Source organism: Rattus rattus, chromosome 9, assembly GCF_011064425.1.
Source record: "Rattus rattus isolate New Zealand chromosome 9, Rrattus_CSIRO_v1, whole genome shotgun sequence".
Classification (NCBI taxonomy): Eukaryota; Metazoa; Chordata; class Mammalia; order Rodentia; family Muridae; genus Rattus; species Rattus rattus.
The window spans coordinates 17,219,488-17,241,108 of NC_046162.1; the positions used below are offsets into that span (position 1 = coordinate 17,219,488).

At 50.7% G+C, this 21,621-nt stretch overlaps 1 protein-coding gene across 1 annotated transcript in view; it reads left to right on the forward strand.

Annotated features, from left to right (window-relative positions):
* LOC116908584 (coronin-7) overlaps window positions 1–21,621 on the forward strand; it is a 65,793-nt gene that overhangs the window by 9,978 nt on the left and 34,194 nt on the right. Inside the window, exons 4-9 of the mRNA XM_032911801.1 lie at window positions 623–693; window positions 1,155–1,338; window positions 2,360–2,436; window positions 11,353–11,403; window positions 17,652–17,738; window positions 18,199–18,281. Of these exons, the coding sequence (XP_032767692.1) occupies window positions 623–693; window positions 1,155–1,338; window positions 2,360–2,436; window positions 11,353–11,403; window positions 17,652–17,738; window positions 18,199–18,281 (553 nt within the window). The remainder of the gene's footprint in view (window positions 1–622; window positions 694–1,154; window positions 1,339–2,359; window positions 2,437–11,352; window positions 11,404–17,651; window positions 17,739–18,198; window positions 18,282–21,621) is intronic.

Consider the following 21,621-nt stretch of genomic DNA (forward strand, 5'->3'; position numbering starts at 1 on the left):
ATCAAACGTTCTCTCTAAAGTTCAAAGCAGTTTGTGTGTTCATATGCCAGGACTGTTGCCCCAAGTACTCAACCCTGGGTAGCAGGCGGATGGAAGTAGAGGAGGGTGTGCTTAGCACCCACAATGCCCTTCTGGGTTTGATGCTTAGCACTTAAAAACAACAAGGAAAACAAGCTGGGTCCTCTTATCTCAGGACCCAGGAGGCAGAGCAGATGGACCTCTCTGAGTTTGGGGCCAGCCTGGTCTACAGAGCAAGTTCCAGGGCAGCCAGGGATATGCAGTGAAACCCTATCTCAAACAACAACAACAACGCCCCACCCCCACTCCAGTTACATAACTCTGTACTTTGTTGCTAGAAGCAACACAGACCACACACACACACACACACACACACACACACACACATGCCAGTGCCTGGTGGAGCTGTGCTCTAATACAATCACAGAAAGAGCAGCCAGAGGACTCACCAGGATGTGTGTTGTAGGAAGAGACCTGGGTGTGTCCCCCTAGTATCTAGAATGTGGCTTCTTAATGCGGGCCAAAGTGTGACTACTGAAGCTCTGTAAGGATCTTATCAGGTCGGAAGGGACATTCAGCACATCCAATTGCTCCTCCCATACAGACCTGGTCACTGACTTGGACTTCTCGCCTTTTGATGACTTTCTCCTGGCCTCAGGTTCAGCTGACAGGACGGTGAGTAGGGCTGGTTGGAAGAGCTGCCTGTGACCCACCCACTGCACCCTGGGGTCTCCGAGCCCTGGCTTCTATTTATCCCCTTGCTGGCCCTAAGTGCCTGCTCAGAGCTGCTGTTGTGATCGGCCCTTACTGTGCAGGACTGCCCTGTGGGGCGGGGCAGGCTAGGGTAGTGTGTGAGGCTGAAGAGTTTAGAGGCCATGCGCCGACTCACAGGCCATCCTTGCTGGTCTCTGATCATGTCCCCTGCTCCCTGAGTTGGGCTTCCTCTCTCTTCTCTATGGGAAGATACGTGGTTACCTTCCTCCAACAGCTAAGGCAGGTGAGACGCCTTGTCCCCTGTGAGTGGGCCTTGTTTCAGCATGGGACCTTGCTTGCTAGGACCAGGATAGCTTTGGACAGGCCAGGCAGTAGCAGTGACTCTCTTAGCACCAGGACCGTAAACGTGATCTTTCTTTCAGATAAAGCTCTGGCGCCTGTCCAGCACTGGAGAAGCTCTTCCCTCCGTGCCTGGAGTGGTGCTGGGTCCTGAGGAACTGCCAGTGGACGTACTGCAGTTCCACCCCACTGCGGATGGCGTTCTGGTGAGCACAGCTGGCAGGACTGTGAAGGTCTGGGATGTAGCCAAGCAGCAGCCCCTGACAGGTACGGCCACAATGGAAGGGCTCCCCTTCTCTGGCAGCCCCTGTCCGAACAACCCTTCTGTTCTCTACTGGTGTTTTTGATAGTGTGAAAAAAAAAAGTATCAAGGACAGGGTATGACTCAGTGGTGAGCGCTTGCCTTGCATTTCTGAGGCCCTGGGTTCCATCCCTAGCAACCTACAAAAGAGAACGCACCAAAGGATGGCAGGCACGGAGTCTCCGTTCTAAAGCTTTGTAATAAATAGTGTATCACTACCCACTTCCAGCAGGCATCTGCTGTACTCCAAACCCCCAAAGTACAGAAGCAGGAGGGAGCTGGAAAAGCAGTGGTGGAGGCAGGAGCATGGTGGGGGATACGTTAGAGCCGGCAAATGTGGGCCTGGGAAGTGAGAGACACGCTGAGGAGCAGGGAGGCTCAGAAGCTTTCTGCGGGTGGGTGGGGTGTTTGGTTGGCTTGGTTTTTGGTTTATGTTTTTTCAAAGATTTATTTATTATTATGTATATAAGTACACTGTGGCTGTCCTCTGACACACCAGAAGAGGGTATCAGATCCCATTACAGATGGTTACTAGCCACGATGTGGTTCCTGGGAATTGAACTCAGGACTTTTGGAAGAGCAGTCAGAGCAGGGCTGAGCCATCTCTCTGGCCCCGATTATTTGTCTTTTTGAGACAGAGGGTTCTCTGTGTAGCCTTGGCTGTCCTGGAACTCTTTCTGTAGACCAGGCTGGCTCAAACTCATAGAAACTGCCTGCCTCTGCCCCCTGAGTACTGGGATTAAAGGGTGCAGCAGCCTCAGAAGGTTATCAAATAGAGGCTTATCCTGGTGAAGGCAGGCTTAAAGAAGGAAGCCTGTAGATGCATCTGCAGCATGTCTGCATGGAGCTGCTGTTCCTAACCCTTGCAGGCTGAAAGACCTGCTGCTGCTGACTTTGCAGCAGTGGTTACCCCAAGGCAAGCCTCCCCTCATCTACTCCCCTGGTGCTCTCATCACCTGGTGCTTAACCTTGGCTGTTTCCCTGCAGAGCTGGAGGCTCACAAGGACTTGGTGCAGAGTGCTGTTTGGAGCCGGGATGGAGCCACTGTGGGGACAGCATGTAAGGTAAGCAGGCGGCAAGCAACTTTAAAACTTAGCACGGGGTTGAATGCTCCTATCTTGTATGCACAACAATATGGGCTGAAGAGGCAAGTCAGGACTAGCATTTTTGAGCTCCCTGTGCCATCTAAAGCCTATTAGAGGGAGCTTGAGGAAAGTCATGCTGCCTCGGGCTGGCCTTTGCTGTTTGTTTTGGCTTTGTCTGGTATATAAGTAAAGCCACACCAGCTGCCTGAATAGCTTCTCCAAACAGCTTTCCACAACATCCAACTTGCTTCAAGGATAGTACCGATAAGTGGGCAGTTGTGACCTGTAACTTTACGTCTGAAAGGTTCAGGGTGCTTTGAGCTGATCAGATTGGACATAGCCTTGGCCAGAGGTGGTGCGGTGGCAGTGGGCAGCAGGAAGGTTAGAGCCTGAGGGGTAGGCGGTGGCCCGTTTGACAGTTTGCATTTGACACACTACTGTGGCTGCTGTGGACAGAGCACAGTTGAGGTACGGCCGTCAGTCAGGTGCCCTTGTTCAGGGGAGATAGAGACAGCAGCTAATGGAGAATTTGATGGTGGATTGGCTGTGAGGAGTGGGGATTGTGAGTTTGGACATGCAAGCAGGTCTCGAGAGAGAACACTGTGAATGTTCTTGACAGTGCTGCTACCCTGGTGGCTGTAGGTGGATTGAACCGGGGTACCTGGAGAGATCCCAGTTTGTCTGTGGACCTGATAGAATCCTGAGCCACATCTGAATAGAGGCTGGGAAGGGAGGTGCACTTTGTGCCCAGGTCAGAGATATCCGAAGGGAAGAATCATAAACCCGCAAGGAGGCAAGAGCTATGGGGCCTGGGATCCAGGCTGGAGGGTTCGCCGAGGTACTGGCGTACCAGAGTTTAGGAAACCTGGGGTTGAGGGCCTTGGGGGTATGGGACATTTTTGATAGTAATTTTTAAATTTATTTTATGTATATGAATACACTGTCACTGTCATCAGACACACCAGAAGAGGGCATCAGATCTCATTACAAATGGTTGTGAGCCACCATGTGATTGCTGGGAATTGGACTCAGGACCTCAGGAAGAACAGCCAGTGCTCTTGACCACTGAACCATCTCTCCAGCCCCCTTTTTTGCATTTTCAATAGTATGAGGGCCCGAAGGGACATGAAAAATGGCAGCCAGGAATGGTAGTGTATGCTTGTTGTAGTCCTAACACTAGAGGCCATGAGGTCAGGAATTCAAGGCCAGCCTGGAGCATTTTGTGAGTCTGAGTCCAGTCTGGACTATATAAGATCCCGTCTCAGAGAATAATAAAAGGAACAGAGCCAGAGCGGGGAGTAGGAGTGCAGGAATGAAGGCCTCAAGCCCTGAGTACTCCCAGGCCCATGGGGCCATAGGCTGAAGGGTCCTCTCTTCCTTTAGTTGCTTCACGCTGCCATTTTTGGAAGGCATATTTCTCAGTCTTTGATCGAGTGTCCTTCCTGGTATTGTTCATTACTCAGTCGGTTCCAGGTGCTGGCCTGAGCTCTGGAGGTTGAAGAGTATAATACCAAGACACTGGTTAGTCTATCCAGGCTTAATACTGGGTCAAGTTCCCAGAAAATGAGCTTGACCTTCATCCTAGAAGATGAGGCCCCGCTACAGGCAAAGTGAATATCCCAGTCACATAACCGGTCCTGATGATATATCACCCAAGTGACCTGTCATCATCACAGGAGTGACCGGCCTCTCCTTCCTTCGAGAAGCCTCTGTGCCCCTACCTCACTGATATGATGGTCCAGCTCCTTCTCCTCCGAGCCCCATTTGCCACCAGAACTGAACAGGAAAGACTAAGAATGGCCTGGTTAGTGATGGCAATGTTGCTGACTCTCACAGTGTGGACGCTGTCTGGACTGCTGTATCTTGCAAGGCAAAGTTAGATGGAGATAGTCAAGCCCAGGGGACTCACACTTGGTCCCTACACAGAGACACTTGTCTCTATACCCAGAGCCCAAAGCTGCCAGGACAAGCAATCTGTTTCCCAAGCAAATGGCTCAACAAAGTTATGAGCTTATAAAGTCTCCCCTGCTCCTCCTGCTCCTTCCCAGACCCAGCTGAGCTGCCTGTGGAGACGCGCCGTCTCTGCCAGCTGGCCCCTGTCAGCACATGCTAGGACTAGAAGGTTCCTCGATTATGCGCCACTTCTGCTTTCCTTTCCTGGAAAGGTGTCTTGAGATCCTGGGAGGCACTACTAGCTTTACTAATATAGTACTGGGAGCAGGAGGCTACCCCTTAGGATCACAGGCTAGGTGGAGATGCCCATGGGCCTATCTAGGCCGCCCAGAGTGGTACTGAAGTGGTAGGTAAGCTCACCCCATAAGACAGTCAGAGCCCCTCTTGGCCAGCAGTTGTAGACCAGTCTGTTGCTGCTTGTGCTGCCTGATTGGGCCAAAATGGCATGACATTTACCATCAGAAGTGCCTGGTTTCTTAGTCCTGTCTTACCACTTCTAGAGCAGGGCAGCTGGCTTCCTCTCAGAGCACTGAAGCTGATCCTAACCACTGACTGAGAGAAGAAACAAGCCACTAGAGGGCGCACAACCATCACAGATGGCAGGCTTGGCTGAAGGCCAGCCTACTCTGAACCCGGTTTGTACCAGTCTTAAACTGCTACACTTAGTGGTTCTCAGTGGAGCTTGTTGCATGCCAAAAACAATGTTGCACGCTCAACCCCAGTGCCCTCACAGCTGCTGGGACCTAATCATGCTCAGTGTCTCCGGTTTGCACAGGTCACAAAGCTCGTCCTTGGTGGGTTAGCATTTGAATGTACACGCCCAGGTCTCCTCGGCATCTCCAGCCCTGCTGAGTGAGAAGTGTTATCTCTAGCTCTCTAGTTTAGGAACTGTCCATCTCTCCCGTCCTGTATGTCTCCTGCATCTGTTTCCCCTGTTCTCTTACACTGTTCTCTGCCCTTTGCTGTCATTGTCCTTCTGTCCTGTTTCTGTGTCTGGTTGTGCTCCCTCCTACTCTCTGTCTGATCTCATGTCACATGGCCCCAGGAACCCTGACTGTTGTGGGCTCAGGACCCACACCCTGAACTGTGTTTGCTGCAGAGCAGAGTGTGGGTGGGAACAGCTTTTCCAGAAGAACCTTGGGCCTCCCTGACCGCCCTGGCAGGCAGGTCCCCAGCCCTGTCTAGCCACTGTGTGCCTCCTGCAGCTCTGTTTTGCCCATTGCTCCTCTCTCCTCCGTCAGCTTCATTGTGTGTCTTCTCCTCGCATCACGCACCAGCAAGCCCGTCTCAGCATCCTGATGGGATTTCCACCTTGTCTCGGGCTCGTCTTTTGAGCTTCAACCCAGCTGCCTCCAGGCTTTTCTGGGAGTACTCCAGCTGGAGACTGCAGCCCTTAGCTGTGAACCTTGTCCTCATTGGAACTTGCTGTTCCTTGTTCTGTCTCAAGTGCTATCCCAGCTATGCACAGAGCCAGCGTTAACTCGGTCTAACTTTTTTTTTTTTCCCCCCCCGGAGCTGGGGACCGAACCCAGGGCCTTGCGCTTCCTAGGCAAGCGCTCTACCACTGAGCTAAATCCCCAACCCCTCGGTCTAACTTTTTTTTTTTTTTGGTTCTTTTTTTCGGAGCTGGGGATCGAACCCAGGGCCTTGCGCTTCCTAGGTAAGCGCTCTACCGCTGAGCTAAATCCCCAGCCCCTCGGTCTAACTTTTTATTCATTCATTGATATGTTTTAAGATGCTTTTGTTTGTTTCTATATATGTGTGTATTTTGTCTGTATGTGTGTTTGCGTACCTTATAGGTGCCTGGTGCCCTTGGATCCTGGAACTGGAGTTACAAATGGTTGTAAACTGACGTGCGGGTGCTGGGAATTGAATTTGAGTCCTCTGGAATAATATTCAGTGCTCTTAACTGCTGAGCCATCTCTCCAGCACCCTCAAAATATCTTTTTTCTTCCTTTCTTTTTTTTTTTTTTAAAGATTTATTTATTTATTTTATGTATACGTGTACACTGTAACTATCTTCAGACACACCAGACCCCATTACAGATGGTTGTGAGCCACCACGGTGGTTGCTGGGAATTGAACTCAGGACTTCTGGAAGAGCAATCAGTACTCTTAACTGCTGAGCCATCTCTCCAGCCCTCAAAATATCTTTTGACACAGGATCTCAGTCTATAGCTTAAGCTGATCTGTAACTTCACTTAAATAATTCAGGTTGGCATCAAATTCAAAATCGTCCTCTGCTTCCAATTTCTAACCACTGGGTTACAGGCACGAGTCACACTTCTTGGTACAGTTTTATTTTTATTAACAGACTGTTTATAGGAAAAAATATAGCAGGTAATACTGAAACTTCATATATTTCCTCTCTACATCCATTCCCTTTATTTATTACCTTGTTGTGTTTAAGATGATTTGTTTCGAGTCAGGGTCTTACCATGTATCTCTGGCTGACGTGGAACTGGCTGCCCAGACCAGCTGACCTCACGGAGAGCTGCCTGCCTCTGCCTCCTTAGTGCTGGGATTAAAGGCATGCGCCACCATGCTCAGACCTGCTACTGTATTTTTCAAAGTCTTTCTGTATAACCCAGGTTGACCTTGAATTTGGAAACCTTCTACTGCCTCAGCCTTGAAAATGCTGACATTACCAGCATAGCTTATGCTTCTTCTCCTCATTACCTTTTGTATTAGTAGGATGCATTGTTACAATGATGTAGACATTGATAGGTTATTAGAAACTGAAGTCCAATCTTCATAAAGTTGTTTGCTGGTGTGTCCCCGTGTTGGAAAGGGATGTGCAGTTCATGCAGTCCGAATGTTGGTGGCTTTCTCTATTACTTTCTACCTTTCCCCGCCCCCAGTATGTATTCATTTTCTTTTATGTGTAAATGTTTTCCCTGCATATTTGTATGTGCACCAAGTGCATGCTTGGTGCTCATGGAGGTCAGAAGAGGGTGACAGACCCCTGAAGTCAGTCAATAATGTTGTGAATCACCATAAGTGTTGGGATTTGAACTCAGTCCTCTTTGACAGCAATAAGGTCTTAACCACTGAGTCAGCATTTCACTCCCCCAACCCTTTTTTTGTTAAACTTAAAAAAAAAAAAAGCCCAGACATGGTGAGTGCTTTTAATCCCAGCAACCCTGATGCAGAGGCAGGGAGATCTCTCCAAGTCGAAAGCTAGCCTGGTCTACATAGTGAATTCCAGGACAACCAGAGCTAATGTAGAAAGACCCTGTCTCAAAAAACTGAAAAGAAAGAAGTTATTTTGTGCTGTGTCGTAGTATACACATTGGGTAGGTCAGAGGATGACTTCATGGAGTCTGTCAGTTTTCTCTTTCTACCTTTGTGTAGGTTCCAGGATTTGAACCCAGACCTTCAGGCTTACACAGTAATGCAGTTAGGGTTGTTATTGTTGTGGTAAAACACGACCTTCAGAAGCAATCTGGGAGGTCGAGGTTCACTACAACTCACTTGTAGGCCACACCCATTGCTGAGGGAAGTCAGGAGCATGACTCTGGGCAGGGATTATCACAGAGGCCCTAGAGGGTGCTGCCTGCTTCCTGGCTTGTTCAGCCTGCCTTCCTACACCCTCCAGGACCACAGCCCAGAGGTGGAACCACCCCCAGTGAGTTAGGCCCTCCCACAAGAATCGTTAGTCGAGAGTATTACCTACAGGAAATCTGCTGGGAGACTTTTCTCAAACGAGGTAGTTCTTCCCATATAACTCTTGCTTGTGTTAGGTTAACTAAAAACCCAACTTGAATTCACTATCTGCTGAACCATCTCACCACCCCCTCTACCCTATTGTATTTATTTAGATGGGGTCTCACTGTGTAACCTTGGCTGGCCTGGAGCTCTCTATGTAGACCAGGCTAGCCTTTCACTCAAAGGTCACCTGCCTCTCTCTCCTGGGTGTGCCCAGCCCATCCATCCCTGTCTCAGGGAACCCTGCTTAGCCAACCAGCCTCCTGGATCTTTGTGCCTCTGCCTTCTGGTGCTTGGATCACAGATGTGCACTGCTGTGCCTGGTTTCCCCTAGGGTACCAGTGACCCAAACTCGGGTCCTCAAGCTTGGACGGCAATAGCTTTACCCACCCACACTGATTTTATATGCATAAACACGGAATGCCGACCGTTAGTTTATGTCTTGGGTTTCTTTCATTGGTGTTTCATAGCTTGCCTCGTGTTTTTTGTTTTTGTTTTTTTTTGTTGTTGTTGTTTTTTTTTTGGTTCTTTTTTTCGGAGCTGGGGACCGAACCCAGGGCCTTGCACTTCCTAGGCAAGCGCTCTACCACTGAGCTAAATCCCCAACCCCTTGCCTCGTGTTTTGTAGACACTCACCTTGTAAGATTTATAACTAAGCATTTCATTTCCTTGGTGCTGGTGCAAGTGGTAATGTTTTAAATCTGTAAGCCTGAGGATCATTTCCAAAATATGAAATGAGGCATCTGTGTTGATGGAAACAAAGTTGAGCTATATTAAAATGTAAAATGGAAATGCTGGCCAGCCCCCACTTCCTCACCCCTCACACCTGGCATCGGTTGACACCGATCTGAGCTCAGTCTTTTCTCTTTGCTTAACTCCAAAAGTATATAACGGCATGATCACTCAGATGGACATCGGTATTAGTGTAAGCATAGTAGACTCACACCGAGGCGTGTTATCCTCAATTCCCTCTTTGCACCTAACAACTCACTATGGCCAAACTTATAAATAGTGCGTACAAACTCTACGGAATTGTTTTTTCTTTAAGTGGTTGCACCCAGGGACCTTTGTATGTCTGCATGCTAGATCTGAGCTTTACCACTGAGCTTCACTGCCAAGCATAAACCCCAGATTTGTATGCCTTTGTGCTTGGGCATGTAGACAGCATGCAGACACCCAGATCATCTAGCAGAAATAGGACCTGTATATAGGGCACAAGCGTTTTATTTGTTATAGATTTTTGTCTTTTTCCGTCTGAGCTCTCAGATAATCTTGATCAGTTAGTACATTGGAAGGATGGTTAAGAAAGACTAGCTTTTTTTATGTTTAAAATTTTTTTTTTTTTTTTTTTTGGTTGGTTTTTTTTCGAGCGGGGGACCGAACCCAGGGCCTTGCGCTTCCTAGGCAGCGCCTACCACTGAGCTAAATCCCCAACCCCTAAAATTTTCTTTTTTAATCTGGGCTGGAGAGATGGCTCAGCGGTTAGAGCACTGACTGCTCTTCCAGAGGTCCTGAGTTCAATTCCTAGCAACCACATGGTGGCTCACAACCATCTGTAATGGGATCTGATGCCCTCTTCTTGTGTGTCTGAAGACAACGACAGTGCACTCACATAAAATCAATAAATCTTTTTTTTTTTAATCTTTAATCTGGGTTTGGCGATACACATCTGTAATCCCAGCACGTCACCTGAGGTGGCAATGGGCTCTCTGCAGATTCAAAGCTGGCATGGGTAATACACACCAAGACCTCGCCTCACCAACAGTGAACATCACTCAGCAGGCTGAGACAGCGACTGCTGACACTGAGCAGAAAGCTCTTTGTATGTGTGTCCATTCTGTGTGTGTATGGGACTGTGCACATGGCGGCCAGAGGTTGATACTAGTGCCCTCCATGGTCAACCTCCACCTTACTGAACGTATGTGTGCTATCCTGTTCCTGTGGTCCGTGTGTGTGGGGAAGACAAAGATTGGTGTTAAGTGTCCTCTTTGGTCACTCCATTTCATTTATTTATGGGGTGGGGGACGCATGCCACATGTAGAACCCAGAAGACAAGGTATGGGAGTCCCTTTGTGCCCTATAGGTTGGTGGGCATGGTGGCAAGCACCTTTACCTCACTGCACCATCCTACGTGATCTCACTGTATGATTTCTTACGTTTTAAGTTTTTATGAGCATGGGTGCATATATATCTATATCTTACGAGTGCAGTGCCTTCCGGGGTCCAGTTGGATTGTTATAAATGGTTGTAAGCCACTATGTGGGTGCTAGGAATTAAACACAGGTCCTCTGGTAAAGAAGCCAGTGCTGGGGTTGGGGATTTAGCTCAGTGGTAGAGAGCTTGCCTAGCAAGCACAAGGCCCTGGGTTCGGTTCCCAGCTCCAAAAAAAAGGGGGTTGGGGATTTAGCTCAGTGGTAGAGCGCTTGCCTAGGAAGCGCAAGGCTCTGGGTTCGGTCCCCAGCTCTGAAAAAAAAAAAAAAAACAAAACAAAAAAAAGAAAAGAAAAAAAAAAAAAAAAAGCCAGCGCTTTTAACCATCGAGCCATGTCTCTACCCCAACCTCCTATATTTTGTGAGGTAGTGTGGGTCTCTTTGGTCTCTTTGTTTGGGGTAGGCTGGCCAGCAGTGAGATTTGAGTGTCCTCTTGTCCTGGTCTGCATGCCCCATGGCTAGGCTTACAGATGTACACCTGGTTTTAGGCACTGGGGTCTAAACTCAGGTTCTCATGCTTGCTCAGCAGACAGTATCAATCGAATCATCTTTCCAACCCCAATATGAAGTTCGTTAAGTGCAGAAGTAACACCATCACATAAGACCTGTCTCAAAAAAAGGAGAGGGAGGAAGGGAGGAAAACAGACAGACAGACAGACATGCCTAGCGGATAATAGTGATTAAGCAGGTGGAGTGTTGGGGTTGGGGATTTAGCTCAGTGGTAGAGCGCTTGCCTAGGAAGTGCAAGGCCCTGGGTTGGTCCCCAGCTCCGAAAAAAAAAAAAAAAAAAAAAAAAAAAAAAGAAAGAAAAAAAAGAAGGTGGAGTGTTGTCACCCAGTATAATCTTCTGGGAGTCTGGGCAGGAAGGGACCTGCCCTCCAGGTAAGAAGGAAGTAACCTCTGGTCTGTGGAGGCTGTCTGTGCAATGTAGGCCCAGCCGATGAGAGCCTGTGGTGAGGGCAGGCTGCCCCCAGCATCCCTCGGGTTAGCTGCATCATTTGTTTCTTTTCTCTTCTTCATTTAGGACAAGCAACTTCGGATCTTTGACCCCAGAGCAAGAGCCCAGGCTTCTCAGGTGAGTCATGTGAACAGTGCTGCTGGGTAAACACCCCAACCCAGGATGAGGGCCACATAGTCCAGCACACGGAGGAGGGACCTGGTGGTGCAACAGCTGCTGGAAGTTCTGGGTGCAGAGGCCTGATGCCTGGGTCCTTGGCAAAGCCCAGCTTTGATCACAGGGTGGGGCCCAGCCAGGCTGCCCACAGACGGTCATTCCTGTACCACAGGAAGCATTTCCTGACTGCAGGAATGTAATTTGAGATTTCAGCTTCCTCCCCTCCTTAGATACCCAACTTTGCTTTCTCAGTATGGCCAGCAGAGGCCAGGTATTTTGGAGTCAGAAAGAATCCTCAATTCATCACTTTCTATATCCAGGTCTTTTAGGGGAGCCATGGGATGGACTGATGTCCCATTCCTGCAAGACCTGGGAACCATAGGTATTTTGTTATTCTCTATGTACTGAGTGCCTAGAGTCCACAATGTCATGATTTCCAAATGAGGGAGCAGGCATAGGACCTCTGGAGGGTCATTTATTTCTCTAACTGGGACCCTGAGGCAGCCATTAGGCCACACATATGGCCTTGTGCCTGATGAATGTTGAAGGTTTTTCTGTTCCGGAGGGCTTAGTGTTTGTCCTGAGAAACTGGCTTACAGATTAGGACTCAATTTTCCATGAGGCCATAAGTAAAGGGACTGAGGTGGGAAGAGTGCTCTAGAAGTCATCTGAGGAATATTGAGGCATGACAAGAGCTTGTTCTAGAAATCATCTGAAAGGTTCAGAGGAGAGGCAGGCTGTGTATACAAAAGGCCTGTCCCGGGCTGTGGGAAACCACTGGAGAGTGTGTGTGTGTGTGTGTGTGTGTGTGTGTGTGTGTGTGTGTGTGTGTGTGTGTGTGTGTGTGTGAGTGATGTGGGGTGGGTTCAGGGGGGAGTGGTGGAATGCTGGTGCCTGCTGAAGACACGGGAACTCGGTCCAGATCCTCTGGAAGAACAATAAGTCTCTTAACTGCTGAGCCATCTTTTCTGGACTCCCTTTTTCTTTCTCTTCTTTTTTCTGTCTCCCCATCTCTCTTTCTCTCTTGAGACACAGCTTCATTATGTTGTCCTAACTGGCACTCTGTACACCTTGAACTTAGGCAATCCACCTGCTTCTGCCTCCTGAGTGCTGGGATTAAAGGTGTGCACCACCATGCTTGGTAGTTTTATATTTCTTTTCTTTTAAAAAAAATATTTTTATTGTCCTTTTAATATATGTATATACAATATTACATTTATATGTATAGTTATTTTGCTTGCATGTATGTGTGCGCCTCATGCATGCAGTGCTCATATTGGCCACCAGTAGGTATTGTAGTCCCTTAGAACTGAAGTTACAAATGATTGTGGGGTGCTAGGAATCAAACCCTGGTCCTCTACAAGAGCAGGCAGTGCTGCTTTTAACCACCGAGTCATGTCTCCAGCCCCAACTTTTATTCTAAATTATGTGTCTGCATGTGCGTCTGGGTAAGAATTTGTTATGTGAGTGTTGCCTGCAGACGCCACAGGCATTGGATCCCCTGAAGATGGAGTTGCAGACAGTTGTGACCTGTCTAACATGGCTACTGCAAACCAAACTTGGGTCCTCTGCAGGAGAACTATGCACGTTTAACTCCTGAACCGTCTCTAACTCTAGGATCTCGATTTCTTTTTTGTAAAAGGATAGTTTTGGGTTTTTTGGTTTATTTTATGGGTCTGAGCATTTTGTACATATGTCTCTGGCAACATGTGCATGCCTGGTGCCCCTTGTAGGCCAAAAGAGGGTTTCAGATGCTCTGGAATTCGAATACAGAGAGTTGTGAGCCACCATGTAGGTGCTGGGAATCAAACTCCCGTGGGGTCCTCTAGACGAGCAGCCAGCGCTCTTAACAGCTGAGCGTCTCTCCAGCCCCAGGAATATGTATTTCTTTTAAAGTGTGCTCCTCCATCTCTTCCAAGCAGGACGCACTTTTTTTTTTTTTTCCGGAGCTGAGGACCGAACCAGGGCCTTGCACTTGCTAGGCAAGCGCTCTACCACTGAACTAAAATAAAACCCCAACCCTGGAACATGTATTTCTTAAAAGAACCAGAATGTGGGCTAGAGAGATAGCTCAGTGGTTAAGAGCACTGACTGCTGTTCCAGAGGTCCTGAGTTCAATCCCCAGCAACCACATGGTGGCTCACAGCCATCTGTAATGGGATCTGATGCCCTCTTCTGGTGTCTGAAGACAGCTACAGTGAACTCATATAAATAAATAAATCTTTAAAAAAAAAAAAAAAAAGAACCAGAATGTGATGAGGCTTCTCCCCACAGGGAGGTGTGGTGCAAATCTTGTTTCCTAGTAAAGACCTAGGCCTATCGCAATAGTCTTCCTCCTGTCCTGAGCTCTGGCTCCCCAGAGGAAGTTAAGGATAGTCTGGGGCATCCCTTCACACTCAAAAATCTATTCACATGGTACGTTTTGCCAAAAGAGGCCCCGTCTGATAGAATTCGGAGAGCAGTTGTCCACACCTTAGCCTCATGTCCCTGGAGAGGCTGCTGATTCAATCCCACAGGGTTATTTGAATCTCAGGTTGATGTAGGCCTTGCCTGATAGGCTTTGTCTGAACTCCAAGCTTTTACCTAGAAAGAGGTCCCCAGGTCTGTTCTAAGGTGAGATAGAAACCCCTTCTCAGGGTGACTTGCCCAGGGTTTGGGAGCACAACACAAAGCACTTGCACTCATGCCTGCTGGCATCACACAGGCCAAATCCTTTAGTATTTTCTTTCTCCATTCCCCTCTGCAGTGGCCTCTTTCCAGCCTGCCTTCTCCCCATTCCCCTCCTCTTTTTCTCCCCTCCTACGCCTCCCTAACACCCCACGGAGGTGGTCTGCAAGTGAGGCCGAGGTGGAGCTGGTGTGGCTGCTAGCCAAGGGACTCGAGTTGTTGAAGAATATAGGCAGGCATTGAGGATGGGGGGGTGCTGGAGGAGCCCCCTGGAGGGGCTTTAGCCAGGAGATCTGGGAAGAGCGTGGGCAGCTCCGTTGGCCGCCAGAATGGTGCCTGTGCTTGGCTCTGAGGCTCTATGCAATGCGGGGGCAGCAGCAGGCCTGGAATGCTGCCCTCCAACGTCCCTGCCTCCCCCCAACTTCCGCCCAGGGCATCTGGCCCACACCTGGCTTCTATTAGGAAAACCACGGCTGGCGGCCAGGGTGGTGTGAGCTGAGGGGCCAGCTCAGCGAGACTCCTTCTGAAAGTGCTTTCTCTCTACGTTCCCTCTTCCTGTCTAACAGGAGTCAAGGTGGGGGTGGGGTACAGTGTACTACCCTGCATCCTCCTCATCTGAGCCCCACTGTCCCCGAGACTGGAGGCTGCACACCACTAGAGTTGCACTCTCTCCACTGTCAACTTTTGTTGTACTTCTCTCCACTGTGCGCTTGGTCTTGGAGCGAGTGACCCTTGGGTGGCCCCCCCACTGTATTTATACTCTTACTTAGTTTTAATTTTTTCAAGCCAGCTCTGTATAACTGTCTGTCTAGCTCTGTCTGTCCTGGAACTGGCTCTGTGTCCAGGCTGGCCTTCAGCTCAGAGCTCCACCTGCCTCTGCCTCCCAAGAACTAGAATTAAAGAAAGGCATGCACCACCACTACCACCAGGCTGTTTGAGACAGGGCCTCATGTAGCCTAGGCTTGTCTTGAGCTTTCTACATAGCTGGGTCTAGCCTTGAACTTGTAATCTTCCTACCTTTGATATAATTTTTTTTTTTTATTTTTGAGATGAGGAGTTTCACTGAACCTTTTAATTTTTTTTTTTTTTTATTTTTGAGATGAGGAGTTTCACTGAGTTGCCCAGACTCAAGTGAACTTCTGTGTTAGCCTCTTAAACAGCTGTCACTGGCCTAGGACCCAGCAGTCTCTCTGAGTGCCCCCTAGACTCTCTCTACTGCCCCTTAGGCCAAAGCCTAGGTAGGGGCAAGCAAGGTCCTGAAGTCATTGCTAATTCAGAGAAGCAGCAAAGTATTTATCTGTGTATGTGTATATATATATATATATATACACATACCTGTATGTAAGTGGGACTAGATTAAAGATGGCTGTGAGCTGCCATGTGGGTTCTGGGAACCAAACTTGGGTCCTCTGGAAAAGCAGTCAGTATTCTTAACCTCTGAGCAACGTCAGGCTTGTGAGGTTTGAGCAATGAAGGGTGTCAGTAGTGGGGACTCAAGACCTTAATTAGGGGCAGGAGAGGTCAGGACAAGTCCTCTTACTTGTCTTTTGGACAGGTGCTTTCTAACTCCCTCCTAAAGTCAGGGTGGCTGGCTGAAGAGGAGGGTGTTGGTGGTAGTGATTCCCAACTTCAAAAATAGAGCTGCAGAGGGGGAGGAGAGGGAGCCGAGAACCACGTAGGTATCTGCTGGTGGTTGTAGTTGCTGAGGAAATCGCATACCCCCTGGAGGAGTTCCCTTCCAGCCTGCAGTGCTAGCTCTATGTAATCTTCATTCTAGCACAAATAAAACATCATTTATAGTGTTCTCAGATACATCCTGTACCCCACCACCTTGTAAAACACACACTTGCAGCTGAGTGTGATGGGGCACGATTATAAACATGTACATCCAGCACTTAGGAGGCTGCAGCAGAAAATCAAGTGTTCAAGACCAACCCAGACCACATGGCAAGACCCCGTCTCAAAAACACCTGTGCTCCCCACCCCCAGTTCAAACAGCAAAATACAGGTACAGTGCTGAGCATTTAGCAGATTTTTTAACACTCAGTCCCTTGCAGTAGGTGTCCGGGGAAGATGTCTTTGTGCCTTTCACAGAGAAGAAAGCTTTCTCTTATAACCTTCATTTTGCTCCTCTGTGGCATTTAAGAGACATGGCAGTGGAGTTACCCCGTTCACTGTTTGGCCTCCTGGTGTGTCAATGTTCTGTGGACTTAGGAACCGGACCTGCTTTGTTCTCCTGTGTCTCCAGCTCCTAGCACAGCACATACACACTGCTGGCCTTTGAAACCTGTCCCACCCCAGTGTTAACTCTTAGCACAGCTCTTGACCCATGGGAAGCCTCACGTGTTTGTTAGAGAGTGAGTGAGTGAGTGAGTGAGTGAGTGAGTGAGTGAGTGAGTGAAATACAAACCAGTTACAAACCATCCAGTTTTCTGCCTTCACAAGGGATTCTGCACCCTAGTGAAGGAACAAGAGCTCAAACAACACTTCTGACCCATAATAGTGTGTCAGTGGTGGGGCTGGCCAATGGCTCGACCCTTGTCCTGACCCCACAGCCCCTCTTACATGGAGAGAGAAGTGTGGGGCCTTAGTTCTCAGGCTCCAACTCCAACTTCCTGTGTCACTGTGACCGGGTGGGTGGGAACAGTGGGAAAAGCCCCTTGAAAGACAGGCGGAGCCTTTCCAGTGGTCTCCCACGCTGGGGTCAGCCTCCGCGTGCTGGGGAGGGGGCCAGCTTCTCCAAGATGCTTCCCTCCCTCACTCATTCCCAAGGACAAGATCGTGGGAAGTTTGGAGGAGGCTGGCCACATTTGGGTGTGCTATTTTTGGTAACAGGGTCCTTGTCTCAGGCTCTAGGGGCCAGGGTGACTGGGAGAGAGCTGTTTGCATTTCCTCTGGCCCTGGACTTCCTCCTGCCAGGACCCAAGGGGGACAGGGCCACTTGCTCTGCCTGCTGTATGAACTTTTCCTTCCTTCCTTGGGGCCTCCAGCCTTCCTGTCTGTCAGAAGCTCCAACACCCCTGAAGGGCCACCAGGGGCACTGCTTTACCCTTTCCAGGACGTTACCCAGAGCTTGGCCCCAGGCCCTCCCTCTGGCCTCCTGGCAGTAACAGGAGGCAGGAATAATCCTTCTAATCCTGTGATTTGCACGGGGCTTTCCTCAAGGCCCAGTCCTCCTGTGTGCGCTCTCAGTTGATCCTCGAGGCAGTGGGTGGACAGGCACTGTAAGCCTCGTTTACAAGTGAGAATGAGCTCTGCAGAGGGTGCACAGTCCCCGAATTTATACAGCTCCAGAATGGGGAACCTCAGCCAGAGGCCAGAAGGCCCCACCACAGCAGCTCTCTCCAGGCAGTACGACCTGAGCCTGCCATCCCCTGCACGCAAGATGCCCTCAAAGGCAGAGGCAAGGCTCTCCCTATGATTCTCATGGCCTGCGGGATCTTTCCTGTTCTCTGTGGGTGCTCAGACCAGAAGGCACAGAACATTCCATCCTTGTCCCCAGCAGGGCCTGGTGGTTCAGTGCTGTCTCTTGTCTTTTGCAGAGCACGCAGGCCCATGAGAACAACAGAGACATCCGGCTGGCATGGACAGGCATTCAAGAGTACCTTGTGTCCACTGGATTCAACCAGGTAGTGGTTCCTCTGGCACTCATGGTACTGCCAGCCAGGGACTTGTCAGTTCCTTAGGCCCTTGCTTCAAGAAGGTTGGGTGAGGCCATTGGGAGGTGGGAAGCAGACAGCCAGTTATAGGCTGTCCATATACGGCCTGACCGTGTAGCTGGGTCTCAGGGCCCCAGGGAACTGAGGGCTTTAGAAAACTGGCAGATTCATTCCATTTGCAGTAGCTAAGCTTGACCCCGGGAGCCATGGCAGGCCCCACAGGGACCAGAGTCCATGGAGGGAAACGCCCCTTGTCCCTTGTCACCTAAAAGTTCTTAAAGGGGCAGGGCAGGATATGAAACTCAAACTCCCCCTCCTTGCCATGACTTCCTTCTGCTCTGGGGCAGTGGCCATGCCAGGCTGCACCCTCGGGCATTGTGTTCCAGATGCAGGGAGACCCCCCTGAGCCTTGCTCTGGCTTCCCCCACAGATGCGTGAGCGAGAAGCGAAGCTCTGGGATACCCGTGTCTTCAGCAGTGCCCTGGCCTCCATCACCCTGGACACCTCACCTGGGTAGGAATTTTGACAGTCTGGGAGCAGGGAGCCAAGTGTCTAGAAGGTGTCCCAAGTGGCCACTAGTGGTGGCCCCTGCCTGCCATTGAGGCTGGCTGATCTTTAGTGAGAGTGTGGCAGATGCTGAGCCTTGGCTGGTCCTGGGCCCAGCCCTCTGGAATCCCCGGCTTTGCCAGCAGGTGGTGCTGAGGCAGTCCTAGATGGGCCAGTAAATGCCAGTCCTGTCCTCCTAGGCCCCTGTCAGGAAAGTAGTCTCCTGACCATGGGGTACACCTCACTGTCTAGGGGTTCGTTTAAGTGTGTTTTTAAATTTAGGGTAGGGGTTATGACCTTGAAATGTGTCACTGGGGTATAGGTGGCAGGAATGGGCTTGACTTTTGCTGTGGATGTTGCACGGAGCTGAGGGCCCAAGGATACTTGAGCACGAATGGTATGAGACATGAGATGCTGGGGTGGATGGCTGTTTGCCCATGTGTGTGGCAGCTACATGTGGGCCTGGAGCCCACTGACATCTCTGTAAGAAGCTTGCATGAGACCTGCCTCACCAACGTTTCCAGACAGCACAGGGGGGTAACCTGTGCTTCATCCTTCCACCCCTCCCTCCCTGCCTCCCAGAACAGCAGAGAAGAAAGTTCATGACTCTGCCTGGGGGGGTCCCTGGCCAGGCCGGGCAGCTTTGTGAAAGTGGTCTTGGTCTGTAATGGCTTGTAAACCAGTTACTAGCAAGCTGGCACTTAGGACGCGCACTCTCTTCAGTCGGCGTGGCCATCAAGAATAGCTGAGGAGATGGAGGCTCCAAGAGGACCAGAGACTTTGCCAGGCATGGCTGCAGGGGAAAGAGGGTGGGACTGGGTCCCAGCTCTGAAGCTGTAGCTGTGACTAATGAAGAGCTGTCCGGAAACCCTGCTGGGTAGATTGAGGAGGGAACGCTAGATCCAGGAAAGGCTCCGGGCCCTCAGCTGTCTCGTCCAGCCTGTCCTTTCTAGAATGTTTCAGAACTGAAGGACCCGAGTCACAGAGGGGAGGGGCTTCTCAATGGCCCAGAAACAAGAGCATCGTATCAGGGGTCAGGGAATGCTGGGGAAGCAGGATTATTTATGTCCTCAGAGAACAAGGTGTGGCCAGGGAGATGAGACACTGTACATCCTACCCTCTAATGGACAGGGAGAGGCCAGGGTGTTTGTTTTGTTCGTTGTGTAGCCCTGGCTGTCCTGGAGCTTACTCTGTAGACCAGGCTGGCCTCAAACTCAGATATCTGCCTGCCTCTGCCTTCCGAATGCTGGGATTAAAGGAGCGTGCCACCATGTCTGGCTTGGCAATATCTTATCTATGGTGAAGGCAAAGCTGAGGCATATTCGGGATCAGGGGCTGGATCTCAGGAAAGGTATCATCAGGGTGGCCCTACCGTGGAGGCGACAGAAGCGCTAGGCCTTGGTGCTGCACATCCAGAGTGCATCTTGTCTGTCCACCCCAGGCCTGGCACTGTCCTCCCTAGCATCTTATCTTCCAGACACATTCAAGCCAGACGACCTGTGTCCTACAGGCCTCCAGCAGAGGTGCTGTGGGGCCTCAGTCCAGGGTGCCTGGCCTACCACTTCCAGCCAATCAGGCTCCACTCTCAGTGGTAGCGATGCTGAGTATCCCCTCCCCCGCAGGGCATCTAGGATGGCCCCTGGAAAAGTTAACCATGCCCAGACCCCATGGTGCCACTGGCCAAGGCTGACCCTGTAATTACAGCAGTTAAGAATAGCCTCGAAGGACCAACAAGGACTGGAATTTGTCAAATTACTCCCAGATGGGCCGCCAGGCCAGCATTCCTTCCCTCAGGCCCCCTTGCTGGCCTATGCCCTGGCAAGCTGACACCCTTGGCAAGGGAGCTGGGACTCTCCAGCCTCCGCAAGCTGGTGGACATTGGCACACACCAGTATCCAGACTGCTCAGAGAGGTGGTAGGTCCCCAGGTTGTCCCAGGCATACCATAAAGCAGACTCCCTCCCCCATGCATGAAGATGGAAAGTTTACAGAGTGCCAGCTCTGGACACAGCCGTGGGGGAGGTTGGCAGCTGTGTCTCCTCGCCACCCTTGATCTCTGCTACAGAGTTTCCATCTTACTTTAGGCAGAACAGTATGTACTCATAATAGCTACAGGACCAAGGGTCAGGCACGTGGCTCTCCCCACCAACCTTGGCCAGGGCCTTTGCATGGTTCCCATCTCTGCACTTCCCTTGTCATGTCTGGAGTCTATAAGGATGCCTGCACCATGTAAAGAGTGGCAGAGCATCGCCAGGCTTCCTCATGCCCAGTGGAGGGCCGCAGGCTGCCATGCAGAGGCCGTCCCAGCATTCCCGGGTACCATATCCCAGGTTCATAGAGGGGAGGTACAGGGTAGCAGGAGGTTCTGCAGAGTCCCCACTCGAGAGCAGCTTTGGCCCGGGAGGTGAGGAGAAATGCCTGTCTTGTGTTCCTTGCTCTGAGTGTGCTGAGGTGCTGTGACTGTGGAGAAGGTATGGAAGTGTGGGTAAACTGCAGGCCCAGCTCTGTGAAGTAACAGGGCCAAAGCTCTCCCCTGAGGCCACGCACCTCGCTCTAGACCAGGAAGCAGGGACTAGGGTCCCATCCATCTTGCCGCTTGCTATGAACTGCTGTTGTTACCTCGCATGGAATGTGCTTCTCCTCTTCTCTAATGGAGACTGTGAGTCTTGGATGTGAGTTTCCAAAGCTCTAAGGAACAGTGCTCCTGGTGAGAAGAGCCCACACTCCTCCCCACGTCCCTCCGGCCTTGCACTACAATGACCTTCCGGGGAGGCTGGTATCTCAGCCTGCTTCCCACTAGGGATGGCAGGACCTGGTTATCTTTCTTGGAGGGCTCCTCCCCCTTCTCTAGGTCTCACCACCCCACCCTGCCATCCCTCTGGGCCAGGTTTGCTTTGCAGCAAAAACATTTACTCGGCAGTCATCGCTCCTCAGCCGTGCCCCACAGGCCCACAAAGGCCCCTTTGATGGGGCTGCCGAGAGGGGCGGCCTCGCCACGCCTACTGTCCTAATAGAACCCAGGCCTACAGGAAATCCACCTGGGCTGCTGCCGCCACCACCGCAGCCTCAGTAGAAAGGGGCCCCACCCTGGCCCAGTGCTACCACCTACCGCCACACATGACCCACCATCCACCTCCTCCCTCCTCCAGAGCCCTCAGCAGCCACTAATTGAATCCAGAGCCTCATGTGGCTGAGCCTGACTTGATGCTGACATCAGCACCCCAAACCACAGGGCCTGTCCCCAGGCCTGGCTGGGCCTCCTCCCCTCCCTTCAGGGTGAGACGTGGTGCCAGGGCCGTGGCCCGCAG